The 17,848-nt window shown below is 41.0% G+C and overlaps 1 protein-coding gene across 3 annotated transcripts in view; it reads right to left on the bottom strand.

Moving 5' to 3' along the window:
• Positions 1-218: 218 nt before the first annotated feature.
• The window catches only part of LOC143423256 (uncharacterized), a 30,008-nt gene continuing 12,378 nt past the window's right edge, over positions 219-17,848 (bottom strand). Inside the window, exons 1-6 of one of the 3 annotated variants that reach the window (XM_076894451.1) lie at positions 11,155-11,461; positions 6,329-6,557; positions 5,283-5,425; positions 4,092-4,654; positions 1,561-3,436; positions 219-995 (exon numbers count right to left, since the gene is read on the bottom strand). In XM_076894451.1, coding sequence (XP_076750566.1) covers positions 1,588-3,436; positions 4,092-4,654; positions 5,283-5,425; positions 6,329-6,557; positions 11,155-11,265 — 2,895 coding nt within the window. In that variant the 5' untranslated portion in view covers positions 11,266-11,461 and the 3' untranslated portion in view covers positions 219-995; positions 1,561-1,587. Of the gene's footprint in view, positions 996-1,560; positions 3,437-4,091; positions 4,655-5,282; positions 5,426-6,328; positions 6,558-11,154; positions 11,462-17,848 lie in introns of those variants that run through there. The other 2 variants (XM_076894449.1, XM_076894452.1) reach the window with 2 other exon arrangements.

Here is a 17,848-nt window from a genome sequence, read left to right as displayed (position 1 = left end):
TGCACTCAAATTATAATCGGCAGCCATGATCCAACGTGTTAGCGTTATATCTAACAGGACATGACCGTGTGTAATCATTGAAATTATCATTTAATACACAAACGAAGACAAAATGGAAAAAAAACGAAATTTTACATTCGAATTGTACTCGCGAGATTGACACAAATTGTAACGACGATGGATCGGTACTCCTACTCTCGCGACGAATCCGGCTGGTGTTAAGTTTGATTGTTTAAATAATTTACGTGGACTCGGATCGATCGCGAGTTTCAATTTTCGAATGAAGGCTCTCGCGAAATGAATTAATCTCGTTAGTATGAAACGAAAATTAATCGAGACGCAGGAGACTGCGCTGCGACAGAATTAATTACTCGATATCACAATTATTGCCTTATGGAAATTAGTTAGTAAATCTGTATCGATAAACATAACGAATTCGCACGTTAATTACGAGTCACGGGTTGTAAATTAGACGGATCTTGTTAATTCTAAGAGAGAATAAGTTCGTCAGAACAGAAATGAAGTTATCGTTGCAAGTGCTAAGGGATGGTTAATTGTTACAGTTAATTGCAACGACAGTGAGTCGTAACAACGTGCTTTAAATTATACAAGAAGAATATCGCGGACACGCTGATGGTCCACAATGAATCGTAATTCTAGAAATAAAGGATGTTTCAATTAAATCGCTTCTTCTTTTGTTATGCAAAAGATACGAACTAAGTTTCCAAATTGTTCTCTACGAAACCAGATGTATCGACTTTTGGCGTGTTTCATCCATAAACCCACGATTTGTAGATCACTCTCTCATACTTTCGAGAATGAGGAAAGTAATGGTGTTTAAATAAACACGTTTAATTAACACGTTAAAGTAAAACGATGCAAGTATAATTTTAATGACTGTCAGAGTTTGATTTCTCGAATTCGGATACCCTCATTCGTCTCCGGTTTCCGTTAGCTTGTCCAGGCAATCGTACGATTTCGATTGAATAATGTATCTGTAACACAAAAATCTTTCGTTGACACCATCGTACGAACGGTACGTTCTAATCAAGAAGTTAGTTATTTCCAGCCTTAAATTAAAAAGCGAATAATATTTAGTTGCATGAATTGCAGTATGCCATGTTTTATTGGATAAATGTACAACCCATTTGCTGTAATAATGACTCAATTAAAAACTATAACTTTCTGGAGAACGAGTTTCATGTACACTCAGAGAAATGACTTTCTAGAATAATAACTATAAACGATGATATAAATGAAAAATTATTTGCCATTGCTGTTGTCATTGCTTTTCACACAGAAAAATATCTGAAAAATGACTACATAATAACCATGCTTGTTTCATAAGCAAATACATAGTGTTAAATTGCATCGATACTCCCACAACATTAAAAAATCCTATTCAGGTGTAAACAATCAATTGCGCTCTCTTGAAACAACATGTACCTCCATCCAGCTCCACCATAAAAGTAAAACTAGATCCTGAACATTAAACAGCACCAGCCTGAGCCCAATGAAAATAAAGCAAAGCACCAGAACTAACCCAGAGTTAGGAACAACGCCAATATACTCTCTCTCTCTCTCTCTCTATCGCCTGTTACCCAACCGTTTGTGCGTTGGATCCCTGCGACCCACGTGAAGGACCATCTTCCCAGCCTTGGCAGCCTTGAACGTCTGCAACGCCTTCGCGTGCGTCAGTCCGTCCATAGAGATTCCATTGATCGCGAGGATCTCGTCGCCCACTCTCAGGGTGCCTTCCTCGGCCGCTTGGCCGCCAGCCATGATGTCTTTCACAAAAATCCCCATCGAGCCTTTGTTGCTATCCGACCCACCGACGATGGAGAAGCCCAGCTTCTTCGAAGCGCCCTTCTCCAAGGTGATGGTCAACAAATCCATGGACAAACTGGTCGCTCTGCGCGCGCAGGAAACCGGATTCGTAGCTCGTTTCCGTACCACGTGGAACTTCCTCATGCCAGTCATCTTCTGGCCTGACTCCTTCTTCGCAGTTGCGTCGCCCTCGCTGTGTATCCTCTCCATCGAGTTCGCGGACAAATTCTGCCCGTTCTTCATCAGCGCGCCGATTATCTTGCACTGCGAGGAGTCCTCTTCTCGCGTGACGCCATCAACGGAAGCAGGAACGTCAGCTTTCTCATCTTTCAACGCCCACACCTCAGAGTCGCTTCGAGTGCGGACCAAAATGTCGCCCCACGTGTCGCCTAATTCTTCTCCGAAATTGAACGTTGGCTCCCTCGCTATCTGCAGCTCCACAACCCCTGAACAATTCTTCAACGCGCTCCTAGCCTCTATGATCGTCATCCCCCGTAGCCTGCGTCCACAGACGCGCACGATCTCGTCGCCAATGCGGAATTGCTTAGATCTAGCCGCTTCTCCGTTCGCGTCCATCTTCGAGATTACATAGAAAGGCCTGACAGCCTCTTTCCTCTCCACGGATATCCCAAGGCTACCTGGTTTCTCCACGAACAGCTTCATAGTCTTTAGCTCGCGACGGATCAGGGTTTTCGCTTGCGCTTGCGTGGCCTCTGTTTTAGTCGACTGCGAGGATCGTATCAGTTTGCTCTTCGTGTTGACGATCTCCACACCCTCAGGTTCTAAATTCGATCGCGTCCTCTTTGGGGTGTAATATTGCAACAGCGGGCTGTTCGCTTTCGCGCAGACCTTCGAAGCTGGCGGGCTGTCCTTGCACGGGGACGCGGCGTTGTCCAATAGATTCAAAGCGCTAGAATTTTTAGGTATTCGCGTCTTCAACGGTATCTGAGATTTGGTCTCCCTGTGCAGATTCTGCAGCTTCACCGCCTGCGAGAGCGGTACCGTCTGCTCTGTCTTCGCCTGAGGTATCTGCTCAGGTATCCTCGAGAGCTCGCTGCTCTTCACGCCGAAAGATGTCGCTCGTTCGAAGTTTTCGATCGATGCCACGGAGAACAACGAAGACCCCTTCGACAGACCACTGTCGAACTTCTCCAAAGTGCTCGGTTTAATCTGCTCGCTCACGCAGCTCATTCGATATTCCGCGAACCCTTCGAACATGTCCTCGTCGCAGCTGTCCGTGTCGTCCTCCGCTTCGGATGGTATCGTCGTCGTGTCCGTTCTGGTCGAGGCGTTCAGCAAACTCTTGTTCAGAATTACAGTGTCCTCGAAACAGGACGAGGAGCGCGTCTCGTTCACTTCTGTTTCAGTTGTCACGTCTTTCATGAGAGGAGCGCACGGTGGCAACGATAGATCGATGCCATGGTAGTCGTCAGAGGTTATGGAGAAGCTACGGGGCTTCAGCATCGGCGGCACGGACTGCTCGCTGTCTGGCGAGTCAGCTCCTGCTCGCGTGCTGTCCGTGTCGTAACCACTTTCGTCGCAACCTAACCGCAGGTTGCTCATCAAGTCCTCCAGGCCTGTCGTTGGACAGGATCTTTGACTGTCCGTTCTGAAAATTTGAATAAGCAGTTAGTGGAGAATTTTGAATATGATTTTTGTGAAGAATTGTGCGATGTAACGTTGCAGTAATACGAAAAGAAGAAAACGTGCAGTCGCTGAGAGAAGCTCTTAAATAGAGATTTGTGTTACTCTACGTATATTATAATGCGTGATTTATATTTTGTATGTTTTTGTGTGTCATGTTTTATGATGTTACAAGTTCCTGATCAGATATAACGAACCCTCGCGTACCCAAGCGTAGCTAGGTTTAATTGCTGGTTTGCTTTGATTAATTTGTGGAACGTAACAGAAAACATAGTTAACGCGTTTTGTTGCACACGAGTTGCTAAGAATCTACAGTGGTAGAAATAATTGAATAATTCATTTGGCAAATACAGGAGAAGATAGTATTTCTACATTTATATAAACGGATAATCAGGAATTCAGAGCAGCTTCTCTATTTTTACACCAATTAAACAGTCGAATAAAACTTTTTCATCCGAATTTGGAATCCAGCCAAGAAAGTTAGCTTTCTCTATGCACTGAAGAAAAGGAGAACATGTTCGTAGAATTAAATGTTGGTACACTTAAGTAAACGTCGATTCAAGTATAACCAATAGACGTTAAACGCTGGTAAATTGAAGAAAATCTGAAGTAACCCTCACCTCTCGCAATCGCCGCCATTTCCACGGCCACTGAAAAGGTTCTTCTTGATGTTGTTGATCTGGTTGCTGAAGAAGTCCTTAGTCTGCGTGGAGACGCTGCTCTTGCCGCTCTCCGATGCGGACTGACTGGTTCGTCGTTTCGGACTGGTGCTCCTCACGACTTTGTCCAGCGTTTCCCTGGCGAACGTCGTCCCCTCTTGCGTCTTCAGCATGTCTTGGTTCTTCAGGATGTAGTCGAGGACTCGTTGCTGCTCCTGCAGGTCGTGAATGCTGCGGCTCAGGTGTCGTTTCTTCTCGTGAAGAAGCGTGCCGCGATCTGCTCGACTGTCGTCCGAGCCAACGCGAAAAGGCGCGCCCTTTATGGCGCCCTCGCTCAGAGCCTTCTCCATGGGGTAGTGGCTGATGCAGGCGACGTCCTCCTCTTGTATCGTCACGTTCCTCGAGGACGCGTCGTTGCTCAGGAAACTGCTGTTCCGTTCGCTACTTCTGAACAGGTTTCGCAACGATTCCACCCTGGATATCCTCTTTGGCTTTGGTAAATCTAGCGAACTGCTGCTGGTGCCCTGAAACGATCACGAAGGATTAGATCCTTGTTAAAGGATTTCTCTAAATTTCTATCAGAGTAGTTATTTCTATGAATAAGCGTCGTAATGTTAAGCTTTTATTTTGTTATGTAAATTATTATTATTAAATGGCATTTATAACTATACTTTATTGCCCCTATATATACATTAATTTATTTTAAATGTAGAAGATTCGCGTAATATAAGTATCAATAGGTTTTAAATAATTAAATGCATCATTTTAATTTGATGGCTTTTTCAGAAAATCTGTACTAATTTTTCTTATTAAAAAATATTCTAGCTATTATCATTTTGACGAGATTACTTTTCCAAATTTTGTGAGAAGTACAATTATAGATTTTAAAACAAAACGTCTTTTTCAAAATCGTCTGTTATCGCAAAAATTGTAACAAATCTTATCAAAATTCCTATCATACGCATAAATCGTAAATAAAGAGCTTCAACTGGCATTTGATATCAATAGCTTAATAGAACTGATGGTCTCCGTTTGAGGCAGTACTCGGAAGTACAATTAGTTGGTTAAGTGTTAATTAAGTAGATCTGGATTTCTTGAGATCTGTTAGATTTGACCAGTAGCACCGTATAAATTGGAAAGTGGCATACTTACGGTTTCTTTCTCGTCGATCGTGCCGCCTTTCCGATTCGGGCTCCATCGTCTCCTTCGGCCCGAAACCGAAAGCAATTCGGAGCTGTCTGATCTCTTCAGCTGATCCCATCTTCGACCTACTTTCCTACCCCATGTCGAAATTCCTGTGACGCAAATCAGATACATCAATTTTCACTCCGTAATTAGATGTCAATTATTCCTCTTCTCTTAATACCTCGCTGTGTTACTTTAAAATAGTTTGTTTCGTGATCGTAGCAATAATTATTTGTAATCAAACTTATACTATTACAGCGCGTTATGATTCGAATAAAAAGTTTGTCAAATATTTTCTGTTTTTGATTAAAAAGCCAGAATTTATATAAAACACGAGGCAATGCGTTCATTTTTTTTTTTTTGACCAAAATTCATTGACTTAGCTTGATAAACTAATTTAATTATGTTACGAATTTATTTACTCATAAATGAATAAATAAATATTTATTTTTGAGATTCCTGTTTTAAAGATATCAGTTATCAAATTTACAAAAAAATGGCTAACAGAAAGCTAACTTAGTGTTGTAAAAAATTAAGACGAAAAGAGAAAGAAAGAAAACTGGTTCTTGAATTTTAAAAAACTCATCAGTAATCGTGAGTACAATTTATAAGAATATTTGCTCTATAGATTTAATAATAAACAGCATTACTTTCATCGACGAATAACTATATGCTAATGGTATTTATTACACACCGAGTATTCATTTGCCCACATAAAAATAATCGTATTACATCCAACGAGTAGAGAGTAGGACATACACAGTATTAAGTATGCAATACTTAATGCATTTAATAAGTAACGATCAAAGTTCATGGGAATCTGTTGGGTACATATTAGAAAATGACGACACTGATTTAAGGTCGAGAAAGCTTGCTCACTCTCAGAGCAGAGAATTTATAGCCTAGAAAAATCCTAACATCTAAGTTAAAAGTCAACTGAAGAATACGAGATACTACCATCGAGCACTGATCAAATTTTCTTGATAATAATTCATGTATATTATAGTAATTACCTTTTCGATTCGAAACAGAGGACTGCGAAGACGGTTTCTGCGTGTCGCTGTCTTTAATGGGTCCACGAGCCAATCTATCGTTTTCGTTCTGAGACTTCTTACTGCTCCGATCCGAAATTTCGTCGACTATTGCCACGGAAGCAGTTCCATCCTGAGATAACGGCGTCGCCGAAACTAGCTGCGGGATGGTATCAGAGGACTGACGTTTGAACAGACGCATCGCGATAGCCTGGAAATAAATCATGATACTGAGAATGGCGCTGAATAAGTTTCCTCTGATAAGTTCAGAAATTACATCGAATTTTTCTCGACACTCAACGATGAGCTGCAGAACTAGACAGGCGATCTCATCAGTTGGCCATTACTTTAAAATGGATAATAATTAGAAAAAATTGAAGTGAATGGAAATTGAAAGAAATTGAATGTTATAGCATTCGTGTTAATCCTTACTATAACTACAAATATATATTATATTACACCAAACTCCACGATTAATTATTAAAAAGTTTCCAATTCAAATCTCCTCTAAAAAAAAAAAGAACTAGTAGAACGCAGCAAAAGAATGAAACTCCTCCACAGATAAACGATAGTAAACACTGGAGAATAAAATTTCTAGAAGCTTCAGAGAGCCGCGAGAACGCGAGAAGGTATAAAGTTCAGTAAAAGTACGGATCATCGAGCGATCACTTTCCCAGCATACCAGGGACGTTTAGCAACGCTTCCTGCGGCCTATGGGCCTGCGAACGATAGAGAAGAACTGCCTCCTACTCGCGGCAACTTTATCACTACCACGCTTACGCCTTTACGATCGGACGTGCGTTACAAGTTTCCCAGCCTCGAGTTACATCCAGCTATATCGGGGCGTCTCGAAACCGACCGATCACTTTTGCCTATACGCGTTTCTCTAGTCGATCGTTGCAACCGTCCATGCACCACTTCCTTTTCGGTGTCACTGTCGCGGAGCACACGATTGCTGCCAGCCTGTGTCCTTCGTCATCCTGCGACGCGACCTGTCCTCGCCATTTTTCTTCGATACTCCTCGACAGGTCGAACGATCGCGATCGAGACCCTCTTTTCATCGTCTCACTTCCTTTTTTTCGATTTCTCAAGAGACATTCGTTTAACACATTGACGCACATTTTTGACTTCACGATAGCGATCGAGATCCTCTTTTCATCGTCTTACTACCATTTTTACGATTTCTCAAGAGGCGTTAACACATTGGCGCACTTTTTTGACTTCACGATCGCCCTCAGAAACACTTTTCTTTTTCGATTGTTTATGACTACCAGATGAAATCTGGTGTAAGTTGTATGTTTGGAAGTGAAAATTATCACATTTGGCCACAGTTTTTCCCAAAAGACTTTTGACGGCTACAGACGTCATTTGCGTCAACGTGTTAATGCAATGTGTTTGGTAAATTTGTATGATTAGAACAGTTTTGGTAGATTAATAGAGCTGTGACCGAGTCGTCGCGAGGTCGAGTGGCGTTCGTTTGTTTTTTCATAAGACGCGCTGAACAATTGACATTTTTGTTATTAGAATATGAATATTAGAACAATGAACATTTTTTGTTATTAGAATATGGTTGCGTAATAAGATGCATAAATATCGAAGACAAAGTCTACTGTTGAATTTGTTCACGCGGAAAAAGGATCCTATACGGTGCCGCGATACGAATATTCTGTACGCAATTAATCAAGAGCCCACGCGCGAGCAAAAGTGAAAGGTCACTATTGAATATTGAGGATATTACCAAATACACTTAAACACCGCGGGACGATGTAGAAGATACTTCAACGTGGACACTGATATTAATCATAACCGTCGTGGATTAATGCAGCCGCTAAAAATCGTGACATTAATGTACATTAGTAGCATTATGATCGAAGCAATGTAATCTCGTCGTTTATGCGTTTCTTCAGGCGTGGAACATAAATTTTCAACCCATTGAGGACTACGGGAACACAACAGGGGATGAAAGAAAGAAGCGTACAATTCAAAGAAACGCGATCTTTGAATTTATTAACTGACGCTAACGCGTGGGCTGAGAATGTTTTGTAAACTATAATACTTTCAAATATTTTTTAAGCTAAATTATCTCTTATTAACGAATTTATTAGAATTAAACAAAAACAAGTATCTTTTTATTTCTAACTTAAGTAACACAACAAAATTCCCAAAACTAATAAATTGTTGTTAAATTAAGAAATTCTAATACGTCAAACTTAAAAACACTCTTCTATTTAACGATCACGTTCCAAATGAAAATTCCTTCCGCAAATCGTATTCCGTGTATAATTTATCAAATGATTGCTATCCACTTAAAAAAAACCAGAGGCTTCGACGAAAGATCCCAAAGAAGTCAACTAACTCCGTCTCCGCAATTTTCCAATAATTGCAAATGAGAAACACAGTTCCCTCGATGAATCACGTTCTATCCACCACTGGTAAGTGTCACCCGTTATGTAGAGAGAGCACTAGCGGAACGTTCTCGGACCGGCGATGAGGGAACAGGGTGTGGAGACAGGGAAAAAAGTGCGTGTACCGTGCCCACGTGTGTCTCGGGTCGGCCGTATAAGTGCATATCACGTACACCACATGTCGCGGCGAAGTGGCGCGCATTTTTCCGGGGCGGAACGTGCACGGGAGCTCGCGCGAAAACCGCCCCGGGGCAGCTCTCGAGTCTGCGTGGCCGTTCGACACATCGCTAGGCGATCTGCTCCACATAAACGCGTTCACGCGCATCATCGATCATTTTAGCGGCTTCGTTTTACTATCGAAGATCGAGGAAAGTCGCCTCGTTTTGGCATTGCGAAGTAGCTTTCGAGCATCGCTTTTTATAATTCTAGAGACATCGATAATGATATCAACCATTTCAGCTCGAATGTCTTCTTTGAGGGACATCAGAATTGATTAGTGATTACGAAGATTAAATGTATTTCACAGCAATTTTTTTGAGAAATCCATGTTTCCCTCGTGAAATTTTTGTTCCTGGTAGATATCAGCGGTTATTTTTAATAATTTTAGAGATATCGATAATGATATCAACCCTTTGAGCTCGAATGTCTTCTTTGAGGGACATCAGAATTGATTAGTGATTACGAAGGTTAAATTTGTTTCACAGTAATTTCTTGAGAAATCCATGTTTTCCTCAAATTTTCCATTGAAATTGAAATTTTTTATTCCTGGTAGATGTCAGCAATTATTTCTATCGTTAACGAGAAAGCGTCGAGTGCGAAGGGTGAAATATTAAGTTCGATATCAAAATGGTTGAAAGTGTTAAAGAGTAGATCGGAGATATCATTGTGTCAGACTGGGCTGATCGACATTATTGATCGTGTCAGACTGCTTAAAAATACGAGATTTACGCCACCGTAGGTGTAGCAAAAGATTTTTGTTGCTGCGTGACCGAGACTTGTGTGAACAGTTTGGGTGATAATAATGGCGTATAAATAGAATTGAAAGTGGATAGAATGTCGTTTGCACAGGGTGCGAGGATTGTTGCAGAGCTAGAACCTCTGGTGTGTAAATATTTTGAAAAATTCGATTAAATACTATTTGTGAACTCTAAAAATTTACAGAAAATCGTCAACTTTTTAGAATTCATCCACTCTTAACTAAAAATTGAACTAATCTTAATACAATATTCAAAACTCATTGTCTTTTGAAACATTAATAATTTTAGAAGCGTATGTAGACTTCCACGACTGATTGTAGATTTGAACAAAAAATTTTATAAAATTCGCACAATGCTTCTGCTGATAACTGCAAAGGAAACTCTGTCACGCAATCATTATCGCGCTTTTACAAAGAGACTGCTTTGATTCATGCTCTGATTTCTAATCATTTCTCGCTACGTGTTCATTCAATATTTCCCCTTAACATATCTCATTAGCTAACGTGTCGTACGATTCATATTACAGGCTGTTTTATAACTTTCTATATTTATTTTGTGAAATTACAAATTACACAGCGCGCGCTTTCTCGTCGAATTTAAATACCCGTGTCGGTCGTCGGTTTGAGACGATCGCGCCTTTTAATCAAGCTACAATCAATATCGACAAGCATTAATAAAATTTCTCCAAACTTTCGCGTAATAACTCTCAATCTACCCACATCGATTTCAAATACGTCATTAGCTTGCATTTTAAGCTCGTTTTACAAAAATAACTAAATATCTCCTTTTGCAAACGAGCTATCAATGCTTTTATATTCTCTCGAGTCCAATTAACGTGTCTAATGTTTTTTTTTTTTCAAATGAATGTTGCTTGTGATTAGAAAGATTTCTGCTGGAATTCTGTTTGCTCTAAATACTCGTACACACGTTCACTTCATATCAGCACTCGGACATAAATGTTAATCTGTGTAATATGTTAAGATATCTGCGCTGTGAGTCATAGCCGATGAAAGAAGGAGAAACGTGATATCATACTAGTACTTGGTACATGTAAAACTATGTAAATTACCATTTAATTTGCGTTGATCTGTTATATGTAACGTTTCAATAACTTCTTAAAATGAAACGAAAATAAAAAATGAAATTCGATTAGAAGAACTATGAATCAATCGTGTTGCACAAGAGAAATGAATAATGTATGACAACAAATTTATTCGTTTCCTTTCTGGAAAGTCCAAAAATATAAAAACTTCCTCGAGTCCAAACTTCTTTTCCTCGATCAAGTAGATTGGATTATAAAATATACCAATCATAATCCTCTCAACTTTAAACTCTTTTTTTCAACATCAAAAGTAGCCACAAATGCGTTTTCAATTCTCATCGTCGCGATATTAGATTCGACAAATCAAAGAGGGCACATAGATACCTTCATCCTAATCCTCCCTCTCGTCCAGAACCCGCAAGAGAGACCAAAGGTGTTTCCACGTCTCTTCATCCGACGAATTTGTGTTAGCATCCTTTCTTCACTGTCTGCCATCGAAAACGAGAACACTAAACCATCCCCCACGTAACTGTTCGCGACGAGTCACAACGGCGCATCGAACCAACAATGGGTAAACATAATCGTCCCCTTGAATTAGTTTGATCGTCGTGATCCCATGGAAACGCGACAGTATACGTAACGCAACTGAACGGAGGCGGCCAATTACCTCTTTGATTATTAATGCGGCCTTTGGATTCTGAATTTGAATTATAATTATGGCAGCATATTAAATGGTCGGTATTTAAATCAACTTTTGGTAGTATTATTGTTACCAAAAAGATTAATACATAAATAACGACTGCTGAATATAATTAAAGAACGGTGAGTATATAATTAATTACTGGTTATAATATCGTTTACGGTTAGTATAAAATTAATAAACGGACAATATAAAGCATAATTATTTTTTATATGTTAAATTAAATTGTGACTAATAATGGTTAAGTTATGGTATTTTTCATTCCTGCTACTTAATACATAATAACAAAAATATATGTATAATGTTTAATTTTAAAATAAGACTGACCATATATATTTAAATACCGACCAATAAAATACAAGCCTTATAATTCTACTATTAAATTCAGCAATTTGAGCGATTCGAGGTGCAGTAACTTTTATCGTTTATTATTACTACTCTAAAACTCAAAGAAGATATCGCACAAAGTTCACTATGATCGAAAATTGCGGTAGCATTAAAAGAATTAAAAGCGAAATAAACAAGTGTTCGAATAACAACCCACAATGCCTTCAACTATCAAACGCTTCTACAAAAACACACAATACTTTCCAGAACCACTTATTCAACCCCAAGTCTCTATCCAAACTAACAAAAATCCAAATTTCACGTCCTATCGAACTCGCGTAAACGCAGTCACCGCACCACCGCCTCGAGACTCCCCTTTCGTTCTTCTAAACTCGCAGCAAGAAAGGGTGAAACCTCATCGAGTCGCACGAAGGGACAGCACTCGAGTCTTCTTTAAAAAAAACCAAGCGACCCACGACGAAGCCAGACAGGGTGCACCAGCTAACTGGCTCGCTACGTCGACTGTTTCATTCATGCGACCGAAACTTCTCGCTTGGCACAGCCCACCAACCAGCGACGAGCCTCGCCTTCCCCGTTTCCACCAGAAATAGATGCACCAGGATGTCGCCTCGGACACCGGAAACGCTCGCTTCCCGTCGTGGCAGCTTCCCGTCGCCCGTTCATCTCTCTGGCGCGTCTTTTTCCGGGCCACCGCCCCCCTGCCGCCCCTTTATCTTCCGCTTCCCACGAACGCGGTAACCGTCGAGACGTTCTCCAAAATGTCCGCGCGTCGAACGCGACTCGCGCGCGTAATTGGAGTCCGCGCTCGCTGTGGAACGAGCAGCGATCGGTTGCTCACCTATTTCAAGGTAACGGTGCGAGATCATAGGTGACGCGGGATGCATTACAGTTATGGTTGGCCGTGCGCAGGACCTCGCTGCAGCCGTTCGTTCGGTTATGCCTGCGAAGCCAACCGCGTGCGTACACGCGGCGAGAAAAATGCGTCTGGTGCGCGGGACACGAGGCTTGTACACGCTCGTATTGCGTGTCTGAGAGTACACAACGACGCTCTGGTGAAACACGAAACAGTACACCGTGGCTTACAGCGAGTCTGCACAAGCGTATCAAGCGAAAATACTAGTCTCGAGATAGTTATTAACTAAGGAGACGTTATGTGCTGTTGCGATGGAATTAATGGCTGCGGATGGACTTTCTGTAGTTCTCGATGGATATTTGTGCGGGTTTAGAAGTAGGATTCGAGTTAGTGAAATGATTGACTGATTTTAAATAGGTTTGTAAATTTTGTAGATTTATGGACGACGAGGTTTGCGCGCAGGTTGTTCTGATTGGAATTATTCAGGTGTTGTGTGAATAATTATTGTGTCGTTGAACATGAGTCGAAACAGTGGGCAAGTGCAGCGTTTGTAAGATAACATAAGAGTTATATGATTGATCGAGGTTAGAAGTAGTAGTTTGCAGAAAAGGATCTGATAAGTTCATGCTTTTACGAAGCCAAGAACGAATGTTCATGTCTTTAAGCTAATTAGGAGTGGCTTCGTATAATGTAATTTTGCATGGAAATATTCTGTGTGCATAGTTCCTGATATCTTTTTGTAAACATTTAACTTGCACAACCAGCCATTACCATACATTAAAACCTTGATTATGTAAAGACTACGAGATACGATAATAGCATCTGAATACGTAAGCGCGTTTTACTGGTGCACTTTCATCGTGATAAAACGCAGATCTAAAGATAATGTTCATCACGTTGAACGAAAAGAAATTCGTAACTTTTTATTTCGTTATTCTGACGTAACATTTAACGTACGCGTTGATAATTTAAAATTTCATAATATAAAAACATATTAGATAAAGTGATGTATCTTACTTGCATTTCACTGGTCTGTATTGCAATCCCTTTTGGTCAGTATTTAAGTACCTTAAAATCGATCAAATCCAAACCAAATAACAACAATATCACTTAACTTAATTGTATCAATTGGAAAAGGTTGGGTTGTCAATATCTCTGGACGTAACAATTTACTTTAGCATTTCTAATTTATTATTAAATCATTTACATTAAAGATCCACTGTACCATATATACGCGTACAAATAATTCGTTCTAATCTACATATCATATACATCCATGTACCTCATACGTAGATTCGCAAAATCATTTTTCTCCAAAACAAAGTCTGACATACAAGAACTTGATTCCACAGAACCACGACTTATTTCCACGTTAAGGCGTCGTTGCACCACGACCGATGGAACACCCTGTAAACGCACACGCATAATCGAAGGAGGAGCATTTTTCGCGACGTTCGACCATAAATTCGCGTGGGGTTCCATTCAGGGGTGGCGCTCGTAAATGGTTCGATCCGCGTGCAAACACGAGGACTTATCGAGCCGGCGTGTTCGCGGCGATACTTTTACGCGGCCCGTTCGCCTCGCATCGTACAAATGAAGGTGCAAGAGGTTAAAAGCGGCACGCGTATCCGCTGCACGCGTTTGCACGCTCCCGCGGAGTCGCGGTATTAAAACCAGCCGGAGCGAGCCGCCCGTAAAATGCGGTTGATTGGATCCTCGATCTTCGACGCGTGTCAAGGAAAAAAAGAAAGATGTGACGCGCGAGAAACTCGAGGGTCGTTTGTTAGTGAAACAATACGAGCGCTGTCGATCCTCCAACGAGCCATTTACGATCGGCCATTGTTTCTTGCTGCTCGCGATCGCCGTGTATTATTTCCAGTACGCGATTCTAAATTTTCACTCGCAGATATTCTTTCCTGTACGAAGCCACTGTTCTCAAAAGCTTTCATCCCAGTAAAAGAATCTAATTTTCAATAAAAAAATTCATCTCGCATGAATATTTACAGACTACGATGTCCGTCAACACAAATCTCACGCGATCACTCTCAGCTCTCCTCCACCCTTTTCCATGTTTGTCGCAGAACGATGACGAATCCGGAGAATGCGTCTCTCCGTCTAAAAATTCGCAGAACCGGTTTAACTTTACTGCTCGATACGCCCGTCCAGTGTTGACGTACGCATCGCGACGTGTAATCCGGGGAACGACGAAGATTCGGAGGACGATCGCGATCGTTCATTCGCCTGGCGAACAAGCCAGATCGGTGCCACGATTATTTCGATCGAGAACGCTCCTCTTTGCACGTTCGAGTCCCCTGCGCGCTCGCCATTTCTCGATCACCGCCCCGTAGAAAGTAAAACTATGGGGTCTCGCTTGTCCTCGAGCGTGCTCGTCGGCTGACACAGATTCTCGAACGTCGCCCGCGCGTCCTCGACGGACGAAGAAAGAGGCCCCGTGGCTCACGGCCAAGCAATTCGGCTGGCATAGAAAGCGGATTTGTCGAGATCGTGACAGGTCCCAGTTCGAGGATTACGTCCGCCGTTTTCGATTTAATGGACAAGCGAGAATGTTGCTCACGGATGTGTATGACGCGTAAAAGAGATCAGTACACTTCTAAATTAAGAACGGATTTTTCTTTTCATCTTTAACTACTGATACGATCAAAGAATCTGATAAAAGATTCTGACCATTGCATTTAAAATTAAAAAACGAAGCATTTGTATCGCGATTATCTATAAAAATTCCGCAGTCTCTCATTTTTAGGACCTCGAATCCCTCTCTTCGAATTGCGTGCATTCAATTTACCCTGCACGCTCCATTTGCGAGCTCCGTTCGAAAAGTACTCGGTATCCACCATCGTCCCCTATGATACACATCTCCGCGTATTAACCGAGCGTAGCGAGCGCCTATCTCCAAGACGACTACCACCAAACGTTTCGAGGCAAGAAATGCAAGACTTCGAAGGGTGTGCACCATCCTGCGGCGGTTGAGGCCCGCGGTAGTCGCCGGAGAGGAGCGCGTATACACGCGACTCTTAATTCCCGTCGGATGGTCGAGAGGCACGCGATGTTTCGCAGAAATCGAACACTCGACGGTGGACATTACTCGTTAGCAACCTGGCCACGGTGGCAACAGAATGTTCCCGCGCGATCGTTCGGAATAACCGCGGATAATTGCTGGTTTTTGCCCCCGCTGGGTAGCACGCGAGCCACGGGACGTTGAATGAACGCGCTTCGCCAGCGCGTCCGCGAGCAGCGTGAATTTTTTCTCCCTCCAAAGAGAGAGAGAGAAGAAGGAACGTAACGAACGAGTCGACGGGATCGCGAGCGTTACCCTGAACCGGTGGGAATTTTCATCAACAGCCCTACATTCCGCTTTGGAAGTAGCGAGTCTAATGCGATCGTTTGCACCAATGTGAACCGTGCCATGGGCTTGGGATTGTCCTTGCGTTTCAACCGGCTCATCCCATCGAGATACGGGGGACAAGTATTTCCGTGAGACGGTATACATGGTTAATTGGAGAGGCTTGGTGGTAAGAAGAAATTATGAGAATAGCGCTTCTTAATGCGCTTCTTAATGGGTATCAATCTTTCGTTGCAGGTTGCTGAACTGAGCGATCTGTTGTAGGGTTTAGGCGCCTATATTCGTATATGTTCAATTTAATATATTAACCAGTTAACTGTGGAATTTAGTTTCAAAAGATCAGCACAGGGTGCGGAATTAAGAACAAGCAACGACGTGTGTACACATCGAACGCAGGGCAAATGGTTACTGTTATACATTATACGAAAAACGAGGAAGGATTACATTTTTATTCGTGAAAAAAACTAACAATTCGTTTCTGAATATGTTATTCTTACTAAAAGCTTGAGAATTGTGAAAAAATAATAAAATACATAAACAAGAAAAATTGAGGATAGCAAGAATAAACAAGAAAAATAAGATAATAGTTTACAAAATTTCAAGCTATGTATATAAAGGGGACATACCGACAAATAATGTTCTTATTATATTTTATTCAGATTTCGAGTTTTTATAGTGAATGGTAATTTTTTATTTTACACGACGAGTATACGCGTCAAATACACCGCAGTAGAGATTTGGGCCGACGAATATACACGTCGAACGCACTTAACTGGTTAATGTAGTGTTTAGGAGTCAATATTCGTCTGCGTTCGATTTAAAATGCTACCAGTTCGCGAATGTCTATAGATGTTCGTTGCTTGGGATTGTAAACGCGAATTGCGGCTATAGACGTGCGACAATTTTTAAGAAAATTTGTTCGATTTAATTTTCAAACATTATAGATAGTATTTAAATAAAATAGTAACATTTTTATGTATTTTTTGTGTCATTTGCAGTATAAACTAAATAAACTGTAGATAACGACTTTTAACTGAACGTAAACTACATTTTATTGCATAGAGCTCAAAAGTTGATGGCTTCTACAAAAACGAACAACAAATGTCTGGCTCACAAGAATCAATGGAAGCTAAAATCTTTTTTATGCAAATGTATACACCACAAGTAAGTATAACAGTTATTATCTTTCGCACGCATTTATAACGGAAGAACGAAACGTTATAACTAACGGAGAGAAATGTAAAGGGTTTCGTACTTCTACCTGACGTACGTCCCCTTGGATTTGACGCATAAAAACGTTTATTATACCTTGCTAGAGGCAGGCATTGTGAGCTGGAAATGGTAATTGCTTCCACTGGTGCAGGAAAGAATTTCTAAAGGCAAATTGCTACTTTCCTTCCAAAAAGTCAAACTTTCTACAACAAATTAAATTTCTTTTCCCATCTATATATACAGTGACTAAAAAAAAATGTTTTGCGACATATCCAAATTTCCATGCAGGAAAAAAGTATTATTTCCAATGACTCACTCGAACTTCTTACATCCGTACTTAATTCTATTCTCGAATGTTTCATGTACAATCCACAGAATATCTTTCCAAGAAGAATGTTCCATCAAATTTCCATTTCCAGTATGTTAATTCTATTCAACGAACGAAAATAGCTTATCATATTTCTTCCCAGAATACTCGAGCAAGTGTAGCTGTGTTATTCATCTCAAAATGTTTATGCATCAGAGTCGATAAAGTTCGAGCGAGTAATAATACACGCCTCCACGAACCTAGCAGAATAAAGTTAAAACAAGACAATAATTTACA

Source organism: Xylocopa sonorina, chromosome 4, assembly GCF_050948175.1.
Source record: "Xylocopa sonorina isolate GNS202 chromosome 4, iyXylSono1_principal, whole genome shotgun sequence".
Taxonomy (NCBI): Eukaryota; Metazoa; Arthropoda; class Insecta; order Hymenoptera; family Apidae; genus Xylocopa; species Xylocopa sonorina.
Note: the sequence above shows the minus strand (reverse complement) of the source record. Positions and strands in the feature narration are given on the sequence as shown.